Below are 23398 nucleotides of genomic sequence, written 5' to 3'. Positions count from 1 at the left end.
AGAAGTCTTGCTAGAGGTTTATGAGTTTTGTTGATCTTTCCAGAGAATCAGGTCCTGGTTTCATTGATCTATTCTTTGTTTTTTGAGTTTCTTTGTCATTTATTTTCTGCTCTAATCTTTATTATTTCCTTCCTTTTGCTGAGTTTAGGTTTTATTCTTTTTCTAGCTCCCCTAGGTGTAAGTTTGGATTGTTTGAGATTTTCTTTCTTGAGGTAGACCTGTGTTCCTATAAACTTCCCTTTTGGAGCCACTTTTGGTATACATTCCAGATTTTGGATCACGCTATTAGACTGGATGTTTGAATTAATTGAAAACCCGATTTGGGTGGGTGTCAGATGAATGTTCGACTTAGAACTCTCAGCCAACAAAATTATAAATCAAGGTTTTGCTTAAAATAAAGATATATTAAAACATACAATGATGCATGAAGTTGACCTCTTTGAAATGCCTTGGAATTTCTTGAGGTTGTGGCCCTGGAAAATGAAAAAGAAATTCAAGAAGCAGGAGATGACATTTAGTGAAGAATGGATCCTGTCCAAGATGGGAAAAATGATCTTAGGGTGACAACCACATAGCAAGACAAGGAAACAACTAGTTTGATATAAAGTGGAAAATAATAAGATTCTGAGAAAACTGTCTTTAAGAAGGTAATCCATTTAAGAAATAACATGATTAAGGGGTGCCTGGGTGGCTCCATTGGTTAACTGTCCAACTCTTGATATTGGCTCAGGTCATGATCTCACAATTCAGGAGATTAAGTCCAAAGTTGGGCTCTGTGCTGACAGCATGGAGCCTGCCTGGGATTCCCTCTCTCCCTCCCTCCCCCCACCCTCTCTCTCTATGCCCCTCTCCAGCTTGCAGTCTCTCTCAAAATAAAAAAAAACTTCGATGATTCATTGTTAGGTGAAGGTCGTGCAAATGATGTAACGTGTAACATTTGAAAATAAACAGTATAATTCATTATTAACCATAACATACTTTAAAAAAAATGCTGTATTATCATTTCAGTAGGGAAAAGCAATTGAGAACCCTGGAAGTTATAGTTTGTACAGGAAAATTATGGTTCCACTATAAATCAGTAATTTTTATTAAGCTTATTTATTTTGAGAGAGCATGTGTGCACAAATGGTGGGGGAGGGTCACACAGGGAGGGAGAGAGAGAACCCTAAGCAGGCTCCACACACAGAGCTCTTATCTCACAAACCATGAGATCATCACCTGAGTCAAAACCAAGAGTTGGTTGCTTAATGAACTGAGCCACTCAGGCTCCCCTAAAACAGTACATTTTTTGGTAAAATTTTGAGCAGTTTGGAAGGATACAGGAAAACAGAATCTGTTTCATCTGGATAAGTAGAACAAATTTAGTAATAGAGAAGTACATATCCTCCTCTAAGGGATCAGTTACATTAGTTGACTCTGCGAGGGTTAATCACATATGCATACTTTTGTAAGCTAATTGATTTTTTTTAGAATTGACATACATGAATGTCTCAAGGTCTAAATATAATTTTAGAACAGAAATTAATAATATAAAATGTTGACAGTATGCAGATAAAAATTGAGTTTTATTTTAGGAAGCTAATTTCCTTATCTTTCATCACACTGAGTCCTTCTTTAGCTACTGTTAAATCATAAAGTTGAGGACAAAATGTTCAATATAGGATTACTGAGATAACCACTAAAACTAAACAGAAATGGTTAAAAGTAATCACTTGTGGAAATGTGACCCAGGGTATGTGTAAGACCTGTTTTCATTTTTATGTCCTTTTGTAGTTTAATTTTTTCATGTTTGTGTATTCTGTAGTTAATATAGAAAATAAAAGTTAGTATTTACGATGCATGAACTTGAGGCATTTAATAATATATTTTTTCCCCTTGTAGTAGAGTTAAAAGATTTTCTGCTAATATTGGCCCATTAATCCATTGTTGTGAACAGAGGGAAATTAACATTGTTAGACAGCCTTTATGCAGAGCACTTGATGAGGTTTATATCATTTAAATCTTGCAACCTTTTAGAAGGTTTTTCTATTTAAGAGACGCACTAATTAAGTACTTAAGAGAGTTTATGTAACCCCTTTCCTAGGGTCACCTTGGTTTTAAGGGAGTGGTAGAGATTTGAATCTAAGGTTTTCTGACTTCAAAGTCTTCATGTTTTTTTCTACTGTTTATAGTATGATTTTTCAAATTTAGCTTTCACTTGATTATCATCCTTTTACCCTTTTGATACTGATGACGTGGAGTTACTGTGCTTAGCTACTGTGGGTGGTACCAAGAGAAAGTGTAAAACATGACATTCCTGCTTTATTAGCCCCCTTAGAGTTATGTTGGAGATGTGTCTGCAAGTTAACTATGTAAAGAGAAGATCAATAAAATTGCTATCTGTAGCCAGACTGATTAGGAAAAAAAAAAATACAAATTACCAGTATCAGGAATGAAAAATGATACTACTTACAGACATTCAGAGTTTAATAAAGGAACAGTTTTATGACAATAAATTAGATTAAAGGGACAAATTTTTTGAGAGACACAAAGTACCAAAGTCACTTAAATAAGTAACTACCTACCCCTGTGCTTGTGAAGTTGTACTGAAAAACTCTACAGTAATGACTCTAAGTCCAGATCTGTTCACTGGTGAGTTGTCAAAACATTTAAGTAAGAAATAATGCCCATTTTATACAAATGCTTCCATAAAATGATCTTCTTCCATGAGACCAGCATTACTCTGATACTCAGACCACCAGAAGACATTACAAGGAAATGGCAGAGTAATATCCCTGATGAACATATGTAAAGATTATAAATACAGTTTTAGCAAAGTAATCCAGGAATGTATTTAAAGGATAATATATCCTGATCAAGTGGGATTTACCCCACACTTGGAAGGTTGATTATACATTTGAAATTATCAGTGGTGTTCACCATTACCATAATAGACTTAAAAAGCAGGGGTATATTAACATTTCAATAGATATTTTAAAAAATTGACAAAGTTGACAAATTTCTACTAAAAATTCTTAAGCACATTAGGAATAGAAAGAAACTTTGTTTGATTAAGAGCAGCTATGAAAAACTACAAGCAACATACTAATTGTGAAAGAGTGCTTTCTTCCAGTGATTAGGAATGACCAAGAAGGTCCTCTTTTGTTGTGTCTATTTAATATCATAGTGGATGTCACAGCCAGTGAGGTAAGACATGAAATAGAAAGTGTATCCAGATTGGAAAGGAAGAAATAAAATTGGCTTTATTCATAGACAGGAAAATCCCAAGGAATCTGCCAAAAAAAACAAAACAAAACAAAACTATGAGAACTACGTGAGTTTGTTAACATACAGTACTATCAGTAGACTGTATAATTTATATATATGGTAGTAACAACAGGAAATTGAAATAAAAGTACTATTTAGAATAGCATTCAAACAAATCAAACATTTAGGTATGAAGCTAACAGAATTTGTCTAAGACTTTTTTTTTTAGTAAAAACTGGAAAACCTTGTTGAGAGCACTTTTAAGAGACCTAAATAAATGGAGAAGTAGACTGTTTTTATACGTCTGAAAACTCTTTTGGTAAGATGGAATTTTCCACAAATTAATTTGTCAATTTGATCCTATTCCAGTATTCCCAGTAGGCTTTTCTTGGTAGAAATTGGCAAGTTGTTTATAAAATTTATATGGAAAGGTACGGGGTGCCTGCGTGGCTTAGTCGGTTAAGCGTCTGACTTTCGCTTAGGTCATGATCATGATCTCGTGGTTCGTGGGTTCGAGCCCCGCGTCAGGCTCTGTGCTGACTGCCAGCTCAGAGCCTGGAGCCTATTTCAGTCTGTGGCTCCCTCTCTCTCTGACCCTCCCCTGCTCACGCTGTCTCTCTCTCTCTCCTAGAAATAATAAAACATTAAAAAAAAAAAAAAGAGTTAAAATTTATATGGAAAGGTAAAGTATTTACAGTCATTTGTTAAAGGCAAACGTAGTTGGTAGACTTACACTACCTGATTTTAAGATTTACTATAAAGCTGAAAAGTAATTTGGATAAAGAAAGACCTAAAGATCAGTGGAACAGAAGAGAATATTCAAAAGTTGTTACACAGAAATACAAGGCCAGTGAATTCTCGACACAATTCTAAGTAATTTTAATGAAATAATGATTTTCCCAACAAGTGCATCTGGAGCAATTGGATAGCTATACATAGCCCTTCCCTGCCTCCAAAAGTAAAATAAGAACCCTAGTCATGACTTTACATTATATATTAAAATTAGCTCCAGATCTGAGTTAATGTCTTAGATTAAATAGTAGTGCTTTAAAGTATACAATGTCTAAAAGAAAATAAAGGAAAAAGCTCTTTTATGACTTGTGGCTTGTAAAGATTTTTAGAATAGGACACCAAAACCACAATTGTAAATGTCAAAAATGTAATGAAATTGAAAAAACTTGCTCTTCAGAAGATCTGTTCAAATTAAAAGAGAAACCATAAACTAAGAGAAATACTATAAAAAACACATAGCCAACATAGCACTTGTATCTATAATAAAGAATTCTTTTTCTTTAATGTTTTTTATTTATTTCTGAGAGAGGGAAAGAGACCGCATGAACAGGGGAGGGTCAGAGAGAGAGAGAGACACAGAATCTGAAGCAGGCTCCAGTCTCTGAGCTGTCAGCACAGAGCCCAACATGGGGGTCGAACCCACGGACCGTGAGATCATGACCTGAGCTGAAGTCAGACACTCAACCAACTGAGCCATCCAGGCACCCCTATAATAAAGAATTCTTAAAACTCACTCAGAATACTTAAAACTCGGAAGACAGTCAACATAATTTATGTATTTTTAAACTTTTTTTTAAAAATATTTTTATTTATTTATTTCTAGGAGAGAGAGAGACAGCGTGAGCAGGGGAGGGTCAGAGAGAGAGGGAGTCACAGACTGAAACAGGCTCCAGGCTCTGAGCTGGCAGTCAGCATAGAGCCCGATGTGGGGCTCGAACCCACGAACCGCGAGATCATGACCTAAGCCAAAGTCGGACGCTTAACCGACTAAGCCACCCAGGCGCCCCTATTTTTAAACTTTTTAAAAAATATTTTATTTATTTCTGAGAGAGAGAGAGAGATCATGCATAAGCAGGGGAGGGTCAGAAAGAGAGGGAGATACGGAATCTGAAACAGGCTGCAGACTCTGAGCTAGCTGTCAGCACAGAGCCTGATGCGGGGCTTGGACCCAGGAACTGTGAGATCATGACCTGAGCCAGAGTTGGACGCTCAACCGACTAAGCCACCCAGGCACCCCAAAAGAATTTAAAAAATAGAAAATTGAAAAGATGCTTAAGAGCAGATACATAGACAGTAGATTGAGCACATGAAAAGATGCTTATCATCAGTCATCATTAGGAAAATGCTTATTAAAACCATAAGAAGGCCCTCCTCCTTCCTGACACACGTAGCCGCATCTTTGAGTGACAGCTGTGTCCCCAAGACAGGATGGTGAAGGTCAGTGTAAACAGGTGTCCAAGGGCCTCCTTAGAGGTCAGCCTGAACTACACTGAGGACCAGATTGTTTTCTGCAGCTTTAACGCTCAAAACCACTCTTCCACCTTTGATGCTGGGGTTGGCATTACTGTCAATAACCGCTTTGCCAGACTCATTTCCTGATGTGAGAATAAATTTGGCTACAGTAACTCATAGACCTTATGGTCTGCATGGCTTCCAAGGAGTAAGAGCCCTCTGGACCAATAGCCCCAGCAAGATCTAGAAGAGAGAGGTGGGGAATCCTTGCCCCAACTCATCCCCCAAGATGCTGAGAATCTCCCGATGTCTATACAGTTTCCACCTCTGATTCCCCCAAAGAAGGGGAAGGGCTTAGGGAATTCCTACTGTGTTATATGCCATCAGTAAAGCATATTGTACCCAGCCTTCACTGTCTTAATTGTAGTGATAGTTTCACAGGGGTATATCTATGTCAAAGTTCATAAGTTGTATATATAGTATTATATGTTATCAATAAAGCTGTAAAAGAAAGCTTTACTTATTAAGGTTTACTTATATAGGAATATTACAGGCTATTTAATAATGAAAAATGGGATTATTATACAATCTATGTTAAAGTTTTATGTATCTTTATAGAGGGATACTGTGTTATTCAAAATGGTGTAGAATATTTCAAAACACATTAGCAACATGAAAGAAATTTTATATCCGTAAATGCTGTAAAGCTGATGAAAATTCAACATTTTTTTAATTTTTAGAATTTTTTTAAAGTTTAATTTTAGAGAGCGTGCACACACGCAAACAGGGGAGGGGCAAAGTGCGTGGAGGAGAGAGAGAGAATCCCAGGCAGGCTCTGTACTGTCTGTGCAGAGCCTGTCATGGGGCTCCCATCTCACAAACCGTTAGATCATGACTTGAGCCGCAATCAGGAGTCACTCAACTGACTGAGCCACCCAGGTGCACCCCCTCTTTGTTTTTATTTATTTATTTTTATTGTGGTGGAACGTACTCAACATAAACTTTACCATCTTAAGTATTTTTAAATGCACAGTTCAGTGGTGCACGTATGTTCACACTATTGTATAACAACCATTGTCACCATAACTTTGTTATGAAGCTGAAACTGAGTCCTTTAGAAAAGAATTCCCCATTTCCCTCTTTCCCTAGCCCCTGGCAAACACCATTTTACTTGTTGTCTTTATGATATTTGACTATTCTTAATACTTCATGTAAGTGTAATCATTCAGTATTTGTCTTTTTGTGATTGGCTCATTTCACTTAATATTATATTCTCAGGGTTTGTTCATGCTATAGCTTATTGCAGAATTTCCTTCCTTTTTAAAGGTTAAAAAATATTCCATTGGTGTCTACCACATTTTGCATATCCATTCATCCATTGATGATGGACACTCTGATTGCTCTCTTGTCTTGTGAATTATGTTGCTATGTACAAATATCTCTTTGAGACTCTGCTTTCAGTTCTTTTGGGTATATATCTAAAAGTAGAATTTCTGCATCCTATTGTAATTCTATTTTTGATTTTTGGAGGAACTGTTACAATGTTTTCTACAGCATCCATACTGTTTTATATTCCCACTAACAATGCTCAAGGGTTCAATTTTATTTTAATATTTTAAATTTATTTTTGAGAGAGAGTGCAATTGAAAGAGGGGGGAGAGAGAGAGGGACACAGAAGGTCGGAAGCAGGCTCTGTGCTGACAGTAGCCAGCCCCTTATGGGGATTGAACTGAGGAACTGTGAGATAATGATCTGAGCCAAAGTCACTCAACCAGCTGAGTCATGTAAATGCCCCAAGGGTTCTAGTTTTTCTATATCCTCATGAGCACTTATTTTTTTGATAGTAACCATCCTCATGAGTGTGAGGTGGTATCTCATTGTAGTTTTGGTTTGCATTTTCCCTAATGATTAGTGGTATTGAGCATCTTTTCATGTATTTATTGGCCATTTGCCTATTTTCTTTGAAGAAATGCCTATTCACGTTCTCTCCTCATTGTTGAATTGCCTTGTTATTTGTTTTTGAGTTTTGGGAGTTCTCCATGTATTCTGTATATTATCCATTATCAAAATGTGTTTTGCAGATATTTGTCCTATTGGTTGCCTTTTTACTTTTTGTTTAGTGTCTTTTTTTTTTTTTTAAACTTTAATTTTAGTTAACATACAGTGCAGTATTGGTTTCAGGAGTAGAATTCAGTGATTTATCATTTACATACAACATCACTGCTCATCACAAGTGCCCTGCATTACACCTGTCCCTTATCTAGCCCATCTCCACTCACTTCCCTCCATCTTTTATTGGTAAGAGGCTCTTGTGGTTTGTTTNCCTAAGCGAAAGTTGGACGCTTAACCGACTAAGCCACCCAGGCGCCCCTCTTCTTTTTTTTAATCTTTAGAGAGAGAGAGTACCAGCAAGGAAGAGGGATAGGGAGGGGAGAGACAAAATATCTTAAGCAGTCTCCACACTCAACGCAGAGTCTGACATGGGGTTCAATCTCCCCACCTTGGGATTGTGACCTAAGCCGAAATGAAGTGTTGAATGATTAACAGACTGAGCCACCCAGGCACTCCCCATTTGATTCTTTAAATTCCACATATAAATGAAATCACATGGTATTTGTCTTTCTCTGATTGACTTATTTCACTTAGCATAATACATTCTGGCTTCATCCATGTCCTTGCAGATGGCAAGATTTCATTCTTTTTGATGGCTGTATGCATATACCACATCTTTATTCATTCATCAGTCGATGGACATTTGGTCACTTTCCATAGTTTATTGTTAATAATGCTGCTATAAACACGGGGGGAGGCGGCGGTGTGCATGTACTCTTCGAACGTGTAGTTTTGTATCCTTAACAGTGCAATTGCTGCATCGCAGGGTAGTTCTATTTTTAATTTTCTGAGGAGCCTTCATACTGTTCTCCAGTGGCTGCACCAATTTGCATTCCCACCAACAATGCAAGAGGATTCTCCTTTTTCAGCATCCTTACAGTATCTGTTGTGTTTTTGTGTTGTTAATTGTAGCCCTTCCGACTGATGTGAGGTGGTATCTTTCATTGTGGTTTTGATTTGTATTCACCTGATGGTGAGTGATGTTGAGTACCTTTTCATGTATCTGTTAGCCATGTCTCTTTTGGAAAACTGTTTATTCATGATTTTTGCCCATTTCTTACAGATGTTTAGGGTGTTGAGCTTGATATTTAGGGGGTGTGTACTTTGGCTTGAAAAAGGAAAGCGGAGAGGAGGTGGTCTAAGTGATTCTCTTCTGGAAAGGAATTGTGACTGAGAAAGGTCATGCAGGGGCTCCTGGGGTTGATGGTAGTATTTCATTTCTTGATCTGTGTAGTGTTAACATAGGTATATACTTGTTAATACGTTTTAAGTTGTATATTCATTGTTTTTGCACTTAACTGGGTATTATATTTCACAATAAAAAGGTTTAAAACATAAAAAATGGGAGGGAGAGGACATATAGTATGCTGATTATTAGCATAGCAGTTTTCTAGGACTTCTGTATCTAAAACTGTTCATTTGTGGAGCAACTGCTATGGTCCCTGCTAAGAGTGACAGGAAGTAAGATAATTAAAATGAAGTCCATCTCTAAGAAATTACTGTCAGTTAGACTGAACCAGATATGTGGTAAATATATAGATATGTATTTAATTTTAAGTGCCACGGTAACAAATGTGCCATAATACTTTAAGTGTCATGAATAAAAGGCTTATTGAGAACCTGGAAGACTGTGATAATGCCAGGAGACCTTGGTGAGGTAATATTAGGAGGTATTTGAATAGAAATAAGGGAATACAATACCACTTTTCTTGATACAGGTTTCTGTTCTTGGCTCTAGATGTATGCCATTCTGGTTCTCCCCTTAATTCTGCCTTTGGTAGCTCCTTTTTTTTCTGAGTTTCAAATGCAGCGTAGGAGGATCCCTAGTATATCGTGAAGGGGAGCAGAGAAGTACTGTATCTTGGGTCCCAAGCTGTATAAAGGAATCAAGTGAACAGTGGGCTAATGAAGTATGAGGAATTGATTTGTTCTTGCCTTTATGGGGAGTGTGTCCATTTTCATCACTTCCGATGTAGTACCTGCCATTGACAGTTCTGATTTTTTTAAGTTTTTATTTGTTCATTTAAGAAATCTCTACACCCAACATGAGGCACAAACTTCACTACCCAGAGATCAAAAGTCAAATGCTCTTGGGACTGAGCCAATCAGGTACCCCAGCATTTCTGATTTTTATTGTGCGTTCTATTTGGTGGTGTGGCTAGCACTTCAGTCTTTCATGTTCTAAACAACTGAACTCTACCCTTCCCAATCATCATCTTTTTTGAAGTCTCCTGTTCTCAAGCATACCATTTTTCCATTTGTCTGCACTTCAAACTTTAGAGTTGTCTTTGATTTCTATGAGGGATTAAGATATCTTAAAATATTTTAAGAAGTTTCTTCTGAAGTACTGTGCTACATATTTTGTAGCTATTTTCAAAAGAAAAAGTTGAAAAGGAACCTTTACTTAGTATAATCCTTACTTAAAGGAGACTTAGAAAATCCTTAAAGAGATTGAAAGAGGTCAAAGGCTGTAGTGTTTGCCCTGAAGGCACTTTTATTTTTATAATGGAATTAATATGTGTATGAAATAATTAGCAGCACTAAACAATAAAGTTGTTATCAAATTAGCGGTAAAGCCTTGGTAAATACCCATTTCCATTGTGAAAGCATCCCCGGTTACCCTCTTTTAAAGTGCAGCACTCCTCCCTCAAAATACATAGTTTAATAATAATCACTATACATTACTACTTATTTCCTGTTTGCTTTTTCCTCCCCTCATAAGTTCTTACCACAACCCAACATATTTTCCTTATTTGTCTTGTTTATTGCCTGTCTCCCTTTCTTCCTGCAGCTTAAATGTAAGCTCCGTGAAAGCAGGATTTTTTTCATTCTTATTCATTATTGTACCTGCAAAATCTGATACACAGTAGACCTTGAAATACATGAATACTAGGGTGTTAGGAGCCTTTGTGAATTATGTGATAAATGGACGAGGTTATAAAAGTTGGTTAATAGATGTTCCCTGAAACTGGGCTTGCCTCTCGCTTGTTGTCCACTCAAAAGACCCAATCAAGCCAAAGAACAGGGAAGGAAAGGGTTACACTTGCAACAGGTAAAGAGAAAGGCAGGAATATACCTAAATTCCTAAAGTAGTGTCAACTTGAACAACAAAATTGGGGGAGTTTTAAGCTAAGGGCACATGCATATTTGCGAAGGGGGCTTGACAAAGGAGAATTCTGTGTAGAATTGGGGTAAAAGTCACCCTAAATTGACAGAATCCAGGTCCTAGTTGATTGAAGCCATGAGGGTCAGCAAGGTTGGCATCATCAGTTCTCTGCTCCTGTTAGTCTGCTTTTGGAGTGCTCAAAGGGGTTTAAATCCTTCAAAAAACAACTCAAGAATGTGTTATAGGTCAGTGTTTACTTTTGAAACTGCACTGAGAATTTTACCATTGATTTACATGGTTCAGCTATTTCCTAGTCTGGTAGAGACCAGCTTTTCCATTCTCTCTATTCCCTTAAAATCGTTAACTGTGGAGGTTTTTGCATTTCTTTGTAATTCCAACACCTAGGAAATTCTGCAAGAAGTATTCCCTGGACAAGTAGTGCTGACAGGGCATAGATCACAAAATGGGTAAGGGGCCTAAAATGACTCATCTTATGTTAAGAAAACTATGTCCAGTCTTTTTTTTCCTCTGGGACCGTATCTACCTCACAGAGACTGCTATAACTAGCTAAATAATTGGGTCAATCACTTTCTGGCTCTGAAGATTTACTCTGTTTTTAATCTCCACATTTTCAACATTTTGTGGTTATGCTCTGAATGATGTTAGCCTTAGGAGCCCTTTAGATAGTTGTCTTTTTAGTGGAGTCTTAGTGTTCAGAACAGATATACTTTATGAAATCAGGTTGCCATTTCAGTTTCTGGTTTGTTATGAAAGATTCATCGAAGTAAGTATTTGATTTTAACTTTTTAAATGTTTATTTTTGGGGAGGGAGGGAGGGAGGGCAGAGAGAGAGGAAGACACAGAATCGGAAGCAGGCTTCAGGCACTGAGCTGTCAGCATCCACTCCTATGCAGGGCTTGAACTCAGGAAACATGAGATCATGACCTGAGCCGAAGTTGAAGTTGGTCGTTCAACTATTTAACCCGACTAAGCCCCCCAGATGCTCCCAGATAAGTATTTGAATTAAATGTGAATGCTACTCAGTTATGTTTTATGTGACTGTAGGCAAAGATTTTGGATCTTAGGTTTAGAACCAGCTATATCCTCTCTAAGGACCAACCATTAAGATGCAAAATACAATCTTTGTTCTCTTCAGCTGTCTTTTTGGGAATGGGCAGTTTGCTTAGAGAATAAAGCCACCTGCCTCTTAACCTAGACCTTCCATTTAATTTGATTAAGTAATAATACTTGTTTTTTACTTTGTGTAGACCTTCTTGTTAGTATGATTTCGTCTCTGGTTTCATTGCTTTTCTGTTGATCTATTTTTGCTTCTTTGCTGAGATCAGGCTGTCTTTTGAATACATGTTGTTGTCAAAGGTCACAGTAACAAGCTGTGTCTCTGGAAGCAGGTTGACTGATCCTGGTTCTGCCTCTTGTTGGACTCTTGAACCTCACCTTCTGCAGAATGGGAATAATAATGTCTCTAGGGCTATTGTGACAGTTAAATAAACTAAAACATATTAAGTGTGTAAAATAGGTATGTAGTAAGGCTCAATAAATATTTATTATTTTATTCATAAAATTGAAAAGTGTAGTATAGGATGATTATTTTTCCAGGATAACAGGGAAGGCCTTTTCTGATCATGTTAAATCTAATAGCATGTTAACTCTTCATCCCTTACCCTGCTATGTTTATTTATGTGGTACTTATCATTACTTGATATTGAATGTTAAATTTGTTTTCGCCCACTGGGTTGTATACTCTGTGAGGGCAAGAACTTTGTTTTCTTCATAGCTACCTATGTTCACCGTAGTGCCTGAAACAGTGACTTTAGGCATTCCAATGCCTAAAACAGTGACTTACAATACATATTCAACAAATATTTGGTTAATAGATGAATAAATTAAGGTGTATGGTGACAATGAAAGATTTTTTTCAGGGACATCTGTTAGATTGTTTTAATGAGTTACTGCTTTCTGTGAGGAAGTACTTTTGTTTTTGGCTGTGCCTCTGAACTTTTGTTGCCACAGACACCTGAAATCTTATCCTTCTTTTTGTTAAGCTATATGTGAAACAGAGCCTGAACAACCTGTTCGACATTACCCATTATGGGTGAAAGTAGAAGGTGAAGTAGATCCAGAGCCAGTTTATATCCCAACGCCTTCTGTCATTGAGCCTATGAAGCCATTATTGTTGCCTCAGCCAGAAGTTTTACCTACTACTGTAAAGGGCAAACTGCTCACTGGAATTAAACCTGCACGGGCATATACTCCCAAACCCAATCCTGTGGTAAGCCCAGAGTTTCACTGTTATTGCAAGCTACAAAAATCGTTTGTAAAGATAATGGATTTCAACCAGATTTTTGGTTTATATTCTGTGAATCATTTTGCTTTCAAGTGATATATCTGCAAGCCATTGGTCTTTCTGATTTAATGAGCTTAATTGCTGGCACAGAGAGGTCATTAAAGTAGAGTGGTAGTAATTCTTAAGGACAGCCAAATTTCTCTTTAAATATTTTTTCTTTTTTGTATTTCTGGGAGAGAGAGAGAGAGAGAGAGACAGCATGAGCAGGGGAGGGTCAGAGAGAGAGGGAGACACAGACTCTGAAATAGGCTCCAGGCTCCGAGCTGGCAGTCAGCACAGAGCCCGACGCGGGGCTCGAACCCACGAACCGCGAGATCATGACCTAAGCGAAAGTCGGACGCTTAACCGACTAAGCCACCCAGGCGCCCCGCCAAATTTCTCTTTAAGGACATCATATAAACTTGTGGGGTTTTTGTTTATTTGTTTTGATTTGTTTTTAAACATGACTGGCAAATTTTTAAGGGAGAGGGGAGAAAAAAGCCTTTTGAAGAAACTTCTTATTCCTATAGTGTAGAGTAATTATTTGAGATATACTACGTATTGTTAGTAGGAAAGCATTAAGAAAAATTTTAAGAAGTAACTCGTCTTTTTAAAGCTAATTTCTTTATATACAGGTAACAGTAAAGTTCAAGATTTAAAATAATGGTTGATACATGACTGTGAAGTTTGATGGGTCAAAGAGCTGATGCTTCTGTTAAGAACTTAAACATTTCTGATTATTAAATCAATTTCAGTCTTCCCAGTACATTAAATGGAAGAAAGATGCTTTAGTACAGTGCTATTCATTGTGGTCTCTCTGCTGGTCTTAGGGCTGATCCAAAACTATTTGTTATGAGTCTGATGAAATAAGTATAGAAAATAAGAGTGAATATTTAGAAACTTTTTACAGCAACTTGATAGAGTAATTTTATGTGTATTAAATCTAATACTAAAAAACTTGAGCTGTATTTTACATATCTTTTGTTTTTCTAGAAACTTAGTTTACAAAAATAAGTACCAGTCTATATTGGACTGTAATTAAGAAATGTATCCTTCATTGCAGATACTTTGAGAAGTCCTGCTCTAATAGAATCTCTTAATTTCTTGATAATCAAATCCTTTCTAATTGTCAAAGATACAGCCCATATTAACTGTACTTGTTAAAGTTTGCATTTAAAAATTTCAAATGTTGTTAACAAATAAAGTGTAAACATCCTTTTCCTTTTGGAGTCTAGCATAGTTTTTTCCTCCAGTATATGGAATGTTTTGTTTTATGAAACTTACAGATTCGGGAAGAGGACAAGGATCCAGTCTACTTGTACTTTGAAAGTATGATGACTTGTGCCCGCGTTCGAGTATATGAACGGAAAAAAGAGGAACTGAGACAACCGTCACCATCAGCATCCCCATCATTTCAGCAGCAGGGTTCATGTCAGTCTAGTCCTGAGAATTGTAGTGTAAAGGTGAATTACTTACTGCATAATTTGTCTTAACTTCCATTACCCTGTTGCTGGTATTAGAATTTACCTTACTATCAGAATAATTTGGAGTAATTCTTGTGGAGCAAAAAAGTCTTACGTGATGTACTTAACCAGCTTGTTTCTCTGTGTATCTGTTCTAGAGAACAGTCCCTTAAAGTTATTTAAAGTACTAGTCCTCTGATGCTAAAGCAATTTTTAAAAGTACAAACATTTTTGTTTTTTATTAAGTTATTTATTTGTAATTGCTTGGATTTATATCTTTCTGCGTTAGTGAGTTTTCTAAATAACTGAAACTTGTTCCATTAAACATCAAATAGTTTTCCTTCTTTACTAGAATACACTATAAAGTGCGGTGTAAATTTGATGACTGAGTCACTGTTAAAGGACATTAGAAAGCAAGGATACTTGGTTTTGCCGAGGGTTGTATAAGATTGATAGTAATGCAGCTGTACTTATAGATGTGAAGCTGTTGCCACTTAAATCTTTCTGCTGTTTCAGGCTTCTTTGAGAGATATAATGTTTATGTTCTTGTGTCTATTGATAATAATTATATGTTGAAGTATTTGTGTTATTCCCTTTTTTAGGAGCCTGATTCTGAACAGCAGGCTTTGAAACCAATCACCTGTGATGTAGAGGATGATTCTGATAAATCGCAAGGTCTGTATTAAAATTAAGTCTTCCCATTTTAGAGTAATTATGGGTGGTATACATACCAAATCTGTCAATCCAAATATTTTTACCTATCCCTTTTCTTGCTTCTGTTAAAAATAGGTAGATAAGTCCTTTCCTATTATTTCGTCTGTGTATCACTCCTAAGAAATAAAATTCATTCATGATGATATGGTGGGTTGTTGGAAGAGAGATTTAGGATGAAGTTTTTTTAAACCTCTTTCCAAGTATCAGCAACATTGGAATCATTGTTGAAAATTTCCCTCAGGTTCTCAGCAGCTGCCACAATGGGAGAAAGGAGGGAATATTACTGATTTATCTACCAGAGGCTAGAATTACTGTAATGAGAGGTAGCGTCTATGGCATTACCTATTTGTTTTTAGTTTTGCTTCTTAACACTTCAGACAATAGGAGCAGTACGTCCCAACTTCTCTTTTTAAGTGGCTTGATATACAAAGTGACAATATTTTTGTTGCACACTGAGATATGTGGAAAAGACTGCTGGAGTGGAGAGAACCTGCCTGAGAACACAACCACCTTGAAGGCTGAAGGGATCTGTATCCGACATACTTGTAATTAGCACACTAGTTGGTAGACTGGTGTAGAAATACAGCTGTCTAGTAAAACAGACATCCAGTTAACATGTTGCCATGAATATAAATACCTGAATGATCTGCATACAGTGTAGAAATGGCATAGTCTAAGAGGCACAGAAGTAATTCAGAAGTATTTGCGGTAGAAACTAGAGGTAGACCATACCTGTTTTGTTTTTTTTTTAAACCGCAATATTCTCTCTCTGGCTTTTCTTTAGGGTTTATGCTACCCATCATGTTATAAAACATCTTGCAAGTTTCTTTACTTTGCTGTATGGATAGCAGAACGCTATAAACTATACCAAATATTCCTAATCTTGGTTATAGATCATGCTTTGTTTGTAAGATAACACTTTCTTTATAATAGTCATGGCTTTTCGAGCACCTGAAAGGCTTAGTCGGTTAAGCCTCTGATTCTTGGTTTTGTCTCCGGTCATGATCTCACAGTTGTGTGAGTTTGAACCCTGTGTCAGGCTCTGTGCAGTGAGTTTGAACTCTGTGTCTGTCAGCACAGAGCCTGCTTGGGATTCTCCCTTTCTCTGCCCCTTTCCCTGTGTATGCTCTGTTTCCTTCAAAATAAATAAATAAACTTAAAAAAAAAAAAGGTCATGGCTTTTAGAGCAGTCTTAAGGTGGGACTCCTTCCTCTCCCGCCCCCTTTTTTTTTTTTTTGGAGACCCCAGGGGCACCTGAGTGGCTCACTTGGTTAAGTGTCTGACTTCGACTCAGGTCATGGTCTCACAGTTTGTGGGCTCAGGTCGTGGTCTCACAGTTTGTGCACTGCTGTTGCAGAGCCTGCTTGGATTCTGTCTCCTCTCTGTCTGCCCCTTTCCCATGTGGGCCTGCACATGCTCACTTGCGTATGCGCGCTCTCTCAATAAATAAATAAATAAATAAACAAACAGTCAAACTTTAAAAATTTTTGGAGACCTCAAGACAGTGGAGTATCTTATCATAATCGTATTCTCTAGAATATTTCTTTTTCTTGGAACAGTCCCAAATTGTGAGTGTTAAATTACCCCTGAAAGTACATGGGATTCGGACACTAGGCAACTTGTTCAATTTCTATGCCTTTGTCACTTTTCTGAGAACCTAGGGAAATAAAAATTTTTCAAAGTTCAGTACAAAATGCAGTGATGCAGAAATATCTTTCACTTGCTAATCAGAAAGAAGCTGGAAGTCTTCCTGCAATGAAGGGGAATCCTCTACCTCCTATGTGCATCAGAGGTCACCAGGTGGTCCCACTAAACTGATAGAAATCATCTCAGACTGCAACTGGGAGGAGGATCGGAACAAGATTTTGAGCATCTTATCCCAGCACATCAATAGCAACATGCCACAGTCACTTAAGGTGGGCAGCTTCATCATTGAGTTGGCTTCTCAGCGAAAGAGCCGGGGTGAGAAGAACCCTCCTGTTTATTCTTCTCGTGTGAAAATCTCTATGCCATCATGCCAAGACCAAGATGATGTGGCTGAGAAATCTGGATCAGAGACTCCTGATGGTCCATTATCCCCTGGGAAAATGGATGATATCTCTCCTGTGCAGACAGATGCCTTGGATTCAGTAAGGGAGAGATTACATGGAGGCAAAGGTCTGCCTTTTTATGCAGGGCTTTCTCCTGCAGGGAAGCTTGTGGCCTATAAGCGTAAACCCAGTTCAAGCACATCTGGGCTTATCCAGGTGAGAATTATCTTTAATCTGGATGTAGCACAATACTTAGGTAACATCTTGATTTTTCAGAGCCCTTTGTGGGCTCTATATCATTTATCCTTACATTTCCTGGGAACTGGGTGACAAAATCTCTTTTTGTAATAGGCCTAGGCTAGATGCATACCTAGAGTGAATTTTTGGCACATTTACAAACAGAAATGTAGAGCCCTGTATTAGCATATGATTTTATGTCTAGTCTCAGAAAGTTTCTACTCTTACAGTTTTATTGCTTGGGATCTAGTGATACTTTGACAACTAAGAGTAAGGGGTTCAGTCTAGTTTTTTGGGATTATTGTTAGCACATAGCGTTCAAAACAAAGTGAAATTGATTTTAAGTAGCAGTATATGTTTGGAAACTTGGAGAAAATTTTAATATTGTAAGGTGTCACTCAAAAGTCTAAATTTTTAAAAAACTGAGCCACAGTTTACTTTTTTCCCCCTTTATTTGCTCCATTTCCCCTTTTTTGCTAATCATTGTGTAGTATAAATATGTCCTTGCTGTTGAGTAATTCAGGCAGGTTATATTAGTAAAATTCACTGGCATCTAGAAAAATCTTGCCAAGAAAGATTTTGAATTAAAATGTAATTATAGTAAAAAGGTTTCTCCTCTTGCTTAGTAACATTAAATGCACTTTTATATCAGAGTAGCAAATGTACGGAAATGTCTGACATTCTTGCTAAGGTTACTTGGCTTTACTAACTTGACCACTTCCCTGGGCTAAGGCCTATTTCATTAATAATATGAATGATCTACTTACTTAAAACTTTTTATTGCAGTTTATTCTTGATGGTGCTATATAACTGCTTCTGTTGGTATTTCTTAAACTCTTAATAATGAAAACAATGTTTTTTTCTTTCTTCATTTATTGATTGATAACTTTGAGAACAGAGAGTTACCTGAGCTCATTTCTAGTGATACTTGACCCATTAAAATAAAGGTATAGAAATTTATGTTCTCCTGTCCTGTCTAGAACTCAGAAAGCCACCGTAAAATGTGAACTTGCATAAGCAGTCAGCTCACTGTAATGCAGGCTCTGGGAAGCTCTTGAATAGTCTTCAGATCAGGTCCCAAAGGAGCAAATAGGGGTATCTGGCCTAGACCTCTAGAGACCCTGAAAAATGATAGTAACATTTCCTTTAGGCTGGAAAGATCACTCTTTTCTGTCACACTTAAAGTAGAGGTGTTCCTGATCTGTCTGGGAATAATCATAGTTTCACGTACATAATAAAGAATAATTGTTTTGTGTCTTTGAAGAGTGGCTTGCTCTAGCTATTCTCTGTACTGATTTCCTATTAATTTAGAGAGGAGTTTCTTCACCATACTTCACCCTCTTCCCCTTTTAAATGATGGAAAGGAGGGACAGAAAAGGATGTCTTCTCTAGTCTGTGACTTGGAGAACGTGAGTGGGAGAGGGACAGAGATAGAGGGAAACACAGAATCCAAAGCAGGCTCCAGGCTCTGAGCTGTCAGCACAGAGCCTGACGTGGGGCTCTGTCCTGTGAGATCATGTCCTGTGAGATCATGACCTGAGCTGAAGTCAAATATGTAACTGACTGAGCCACCCAGTCACCCCACGGAAATGAAAAATCTTTGCCAGTTATTGATTACTTTCTTCTGATGGTTCAGTGATTCTTCCTAAAGTTATAATTTGGTTTCTCCTAGCATTTATCTTGAGCTCAAGTTTTGTTCAACAGATGACAATATCTTCAGAGTTGAGTTTTTTGAAAACTGAGGGGACCTTGTGGCTTAGCTATTATAATGATGGTTTTCTATATAACCTAAAAGTAGACTTACCCACTTACTTTTCAAATATGAAGGATGCTTGAAAGGATCCTTGTTAGAGGGCTTCATTATGCCTCCATGGTTTTTTCAGAGATTCTGTGAAACAGTTACTTAGTTTTTGCTGACTGTTAATACTTTAAGCATAATTGCTTATTAAGTAAAATAGTTGGATGATTCCTTAGACTTGATTGTATCTCTCACATATCTAAGAGTAGATGTGATGAGTTTTTAAGATTCTGTTTCCAAACTACCCAAAATGAAGATGAGATTAGTTCAGAATAGCAGGTGGCAGCCTTTTTTCCCCACCTAATTACTCAGATTATATGCCAAATGGAAAAAGTCCATTTCTTTTTCCCTTTACATCTGAAAAATAGACTTTTTAAACCATGTGAAAATTAAACCCCTGTCAAGGGAGATAAGTTAGCAAGAGAATTTTATCTTTACAGAATTTCTCTTTGCCACTTGTTTCAGGTTAATGGTAAGAGTTACCCGCAGGCTAAGTTGCTATTGGGACAGATGGGGGCATTGCATCCAGCCAATAGGCTAGCTGCTTATATCACAGGCAGGTTGCGACCCTCAGTCCTGGACCTCTCAACCCTCAGTACTGTCATCTCCAAGGTAGCATCCAATGCCAAGGTGGCTGCATCCAGGAAACCACGTACCCTGTTGCCTTCAACATCCAATTGCAAAACGGCATCCTCCTCCGGCGCTACAACAAATCGCCCTGGGAAGAATCTGAAGGCGTTTGTCCCGGCAAAAAGACCAATTGGTAAGTTGGACTGTATGTATCTTTTAGAAAGGACTGTGCCTTAGTGTTTGGCCAATGGATACAGGTATGGAGTTTCTGAAAATTAGAGAAATGTAGAATTTGGCATTATTCTTATTCTTGATGTCTGTCTTGCCTGAATTTTTTCTCTTTTTGATAACTTTCCTGATGACCTATGATACTAGATAAATTCAGCTGTAGTTAAAATTGTTTCCAGAGTTTTAGACTGCTTTTATAATTATAGAAAAGACTTAGATTTTTAATTTTGATTTTAAAAAAGAAAAACATATTTTTAAGCACTGTACATCACTTAGTGTTTCTTTTATGGGCACTGGTACTTTTATAATCAATCATATGTATGTTCCTTGAACTTATGTAACCAAGGAGCTAGCAAATCAAAGTGGATTGAGTTAGTGATACAGGCTTAGAATAAAAGGCTCTTGTAAAACATAAGTTTGAAAGTGTTGCTTTAATGTGTTCATCCCTGTTCTATGAATGAAAACCTCTTTTGTTTAACATTTCAGTGCTAGAATCTGTTAATAAGTTACCTTCTTGAAAGCATTTGTGTATTTAGAGTATATGTAGCCAGTTTATTGAATTCTTCTTTTTGTTGTTTCAAATCTATTTAGGATTATTAAGTAAAAGTGTCTGTTGCTGTATTCTTATTCCTCTGATGGGAAATTGAAATCTCTGGCTGAATGCTGGAGTTGTGTGAAGATGGAGGATAAGCATTGTATGCCTTAAAAAGAACCCGTTTGACCTTCTTAAAAAAAAAATAGCTTTACTGATGATTTTCAGTCCTATCTTGCCCTCTTTTGCAAACTGTATACATTTTAGAAATTTGTAAAACTTAACTGTCTAATAGGAGGATAACAGTAATAAAGAGGTGGAGGTGCTGGGACAGGAGGAAGTAGTGAAAACCTGTTTTAAAATTAGAGTTAGGGCAAAAAAAATCTTACTTTCTTCACTGTTTTAGGTCATGAAGTTGTGAGCTGCACAGTATCTTTTTAGTGTCCTGGCATAGTGTCCTATGCAATATAGCCAAAAGAATTTTAGTAGGAACACACAATTTTATTCCCTTTCTTAGTATTATAAAGATTTGGTTTGAGTTGAGGGAAGTGTTGGATTTCTGTGGGTGGAAATTGGCACATATATTACAGATAGGTAGTACCTAGAAGAAATTGACCCAGTGGTGCACAATAAATGTTGATAAACACAATCACTAAGAGGATAAAATATGAGAACTGAAGATTTTTGACCTGCAAATTTTTATTTGCAGCGGCTCGACCCTCTCCTGGTGGTGTGTTCACACAGTTTGTGATGAGTAAAGTTGGAGCCCTGCAGCAGAAGATACCCGGAGTTAGCACACCCCAACCCCTAACAGGGCCACAGAAGTTCAGTATCAGACCTTCTCCAGTAATGGTCGTCACACCTGTGGTTTCTTCTGAGCCAGTTCAGGTGTGCAGCCCTGTGACTGCTGCTGTCACTACTACCACCCCTCAAGTATTTTTAGAGAATGTTACTGCTGTGACACCTATGACTGCTATTTCTGACGTGGGAACTAAAGAAACTACTTATTCTTCTGGTGCCACCACTGCAGGGGTTGTTGAGGTTTCTGAAACTAATACCAGCACCTCTGTAACACCTACCCAGTCTACAGCCACTGTGAACCTTATCAAAACAACTGGGATAACTACCCCTGTGGCTTCAGTTGCTTTTCCTAAGTCTTTGGTAGCATCTCCTCCAACTATAACTCTTCCTGTTGCTTCCACTGCCTCCACCTCCATAGTCGTGGTGACCACAGCTGCATCTTCCTCCATGGTGACCACACCAACTTCATCTCTGGGCTCTGTTCCCATTATACTCTCGGGAATTGATGGGAGTCCACCAGTGAGCCAGAGACCAGGTAAGGCCTAGATGTTACTGACTGGTTTACCATACAGCTGTTTATATAACTTTATGGTNTCTTGGTGGGGCGGGGAATGCAGGCTGTGGAGGGGCAGGGGGAGAGAGAGAGATTGAGATTCAGTCCCAAGCATCTTCCATGCTGTCAACACAGAGCCCGACATGGGTCTCCATCTCAGTGAGATCATGACCTGAGCTGAAATCCAGGGTGACTCTTAACTGACCCAGGCACCCCAGCTTTACTTTGGAGATAAATTGAACAGCCTTGACATGCGGTTTACTCTGGTTGGAGGTTTTCTCAGGATATTAAAATACTCAAAAATATTGTAATGGAAATGTTGGCTAAAGGATACTGAAATAATGCCTGTGGGAGTTGAGCTCTAAGCCAGTAGAGCAGCCGTCAAGTTGGGCACAGGAAGAAGTGCACTGCTATGTGCTGAGAGCTTAGGGGTGCACATTTCTGAGTAAGTAACCCAAATGAAGGTGTTCCTTTTTGGGGGGACGGTGCTTCTTTTTAATTAAAAAAGAGAGATGAGAGGACTTCTGCTATGATTCAGCCAGTCTAAGGGCTTTTTCTCTCTCCTTGCTTAAGATTAAAATTCTAGGTCCTTTTTGTTTAGTAAAAATCATTTGTGAATCATCCCAACTTCCATATACTACTGATACTATTCTCCTACTTATTATTATATATGAACCAATTGAGATAGAAATAAGGACACGTATTTCTTTGTTTGGGCATCGATATGTTTATCAGCTTTTCAGTTAAAATTAAAATTTTTCTTATGTTGGCTTAGGTTAAGTGAATTTGAAATAGGAATATCCTTCACTTTGGTAATGATTATATCCTAATTGAATCCTAATTCAACCAGTTAAAATAAATGGTTCTCTTAGTGTACTCAGAGAGAATTATTGTGTAAAAGAGAGACTTTACAGGAATTAAGGGGAAATAAATAGCCAGCAATAACTCTGTCTTGGTTATTGATATTTTTCCTGCTAAACATTATCTTTAGTGACATGGTCCAAATCTCTGTTGAGATTTTAGAAATAAAGTAACTTGGGAATTAGTTTATAGGTTGAAGGTCTTTTCAAAGTTTAAGTGAATCACAGTATTAAATTTGTTATCTTCTGCTTCTCCCCTTTATGTAAACATACAAAAACTGATTAGTTTAATATGTAATTTCAGAGGTGAGATCATTGTTTATGAAGCTGTTTTAGTTTCCTGTTGAAATCTCAAGATTCATATCTTGTCATTTTATCTGATACTTTATAAACAATGAGTTCTGATCTTTCTTTTTAATTCTGTCATGAAACTATGAAGTAGTTTAGCTTTTTTAGTTCATTCTCAGATTTCAGTCATCAGAATATATATTCATGTATTTTGCTTTGATTTTCATTTGTACTTTTACGGTTTTTATTTAAATTAACTCCTTTGTTTACTT

The 23398-nt window shown here is 37.4% G+C and overlaps 1 protein-coding gene across 12 annotated transcripts in view; it reads left to right on the top strand.

The window, feature by feature from the left end:
• Positions 1-23398, top strand: part of MGA (MAX dimerization protein MGA) — a 165031-nt gene that overhangs the window by 121065 nt on the left and 20568 nt on the right. For 3 of the 12 annotated variants that reach the window (XM_077764615.1, XM_077764614.1, XM_077764616.1), the window contains exons 10-15: positions 12772-12998; positions 14339-14515; positions 15118-15190; positions 16961-17475; positions 19760-20057; positions 21334-21960. In XM_077764615.1, coding sequence (XP_077620741.1) covers positions 12772-12998; positions 14339-14515; positions 15118-15190; positions 16961-17475; positions 19760-20057; positions 21334-21960 — 1917 coding nt within the window. Of the gene's footprint in view, positions 1-12771; positions 12999-14338; positions 14516-15117; positions 15191-16960; positions 17476-19759; positions 20058-21333; positions 21961-23398 lie in introns of those variants that run through there. The other 9 variants (XM_077764623.1, XM_077764617.1, XM_077764618.1 and 6 more) reach the window with 9 other exon arrangements.

Source organism: Crocuta crocuta, unplaced genomic scaffold (genome assembly GCF_008692635.1).
Source record: "Crocuta crocuta isolate KB4526 unplaced genomic scaffold, BGI_CrCroc_1.0 scaffold102, whole genome shotgun sequence".
Lineage (NCBI taxonomy): Eukaryota > Metazoa > Chordata > Mammalia > Carnivora > Hyaenidae > Crocuta > Crocuta crocuta.
Note: the sequence above shows the minus strand (reverse complement) of the source record. Positions and strands in the feature narration are given on the sequence as shown.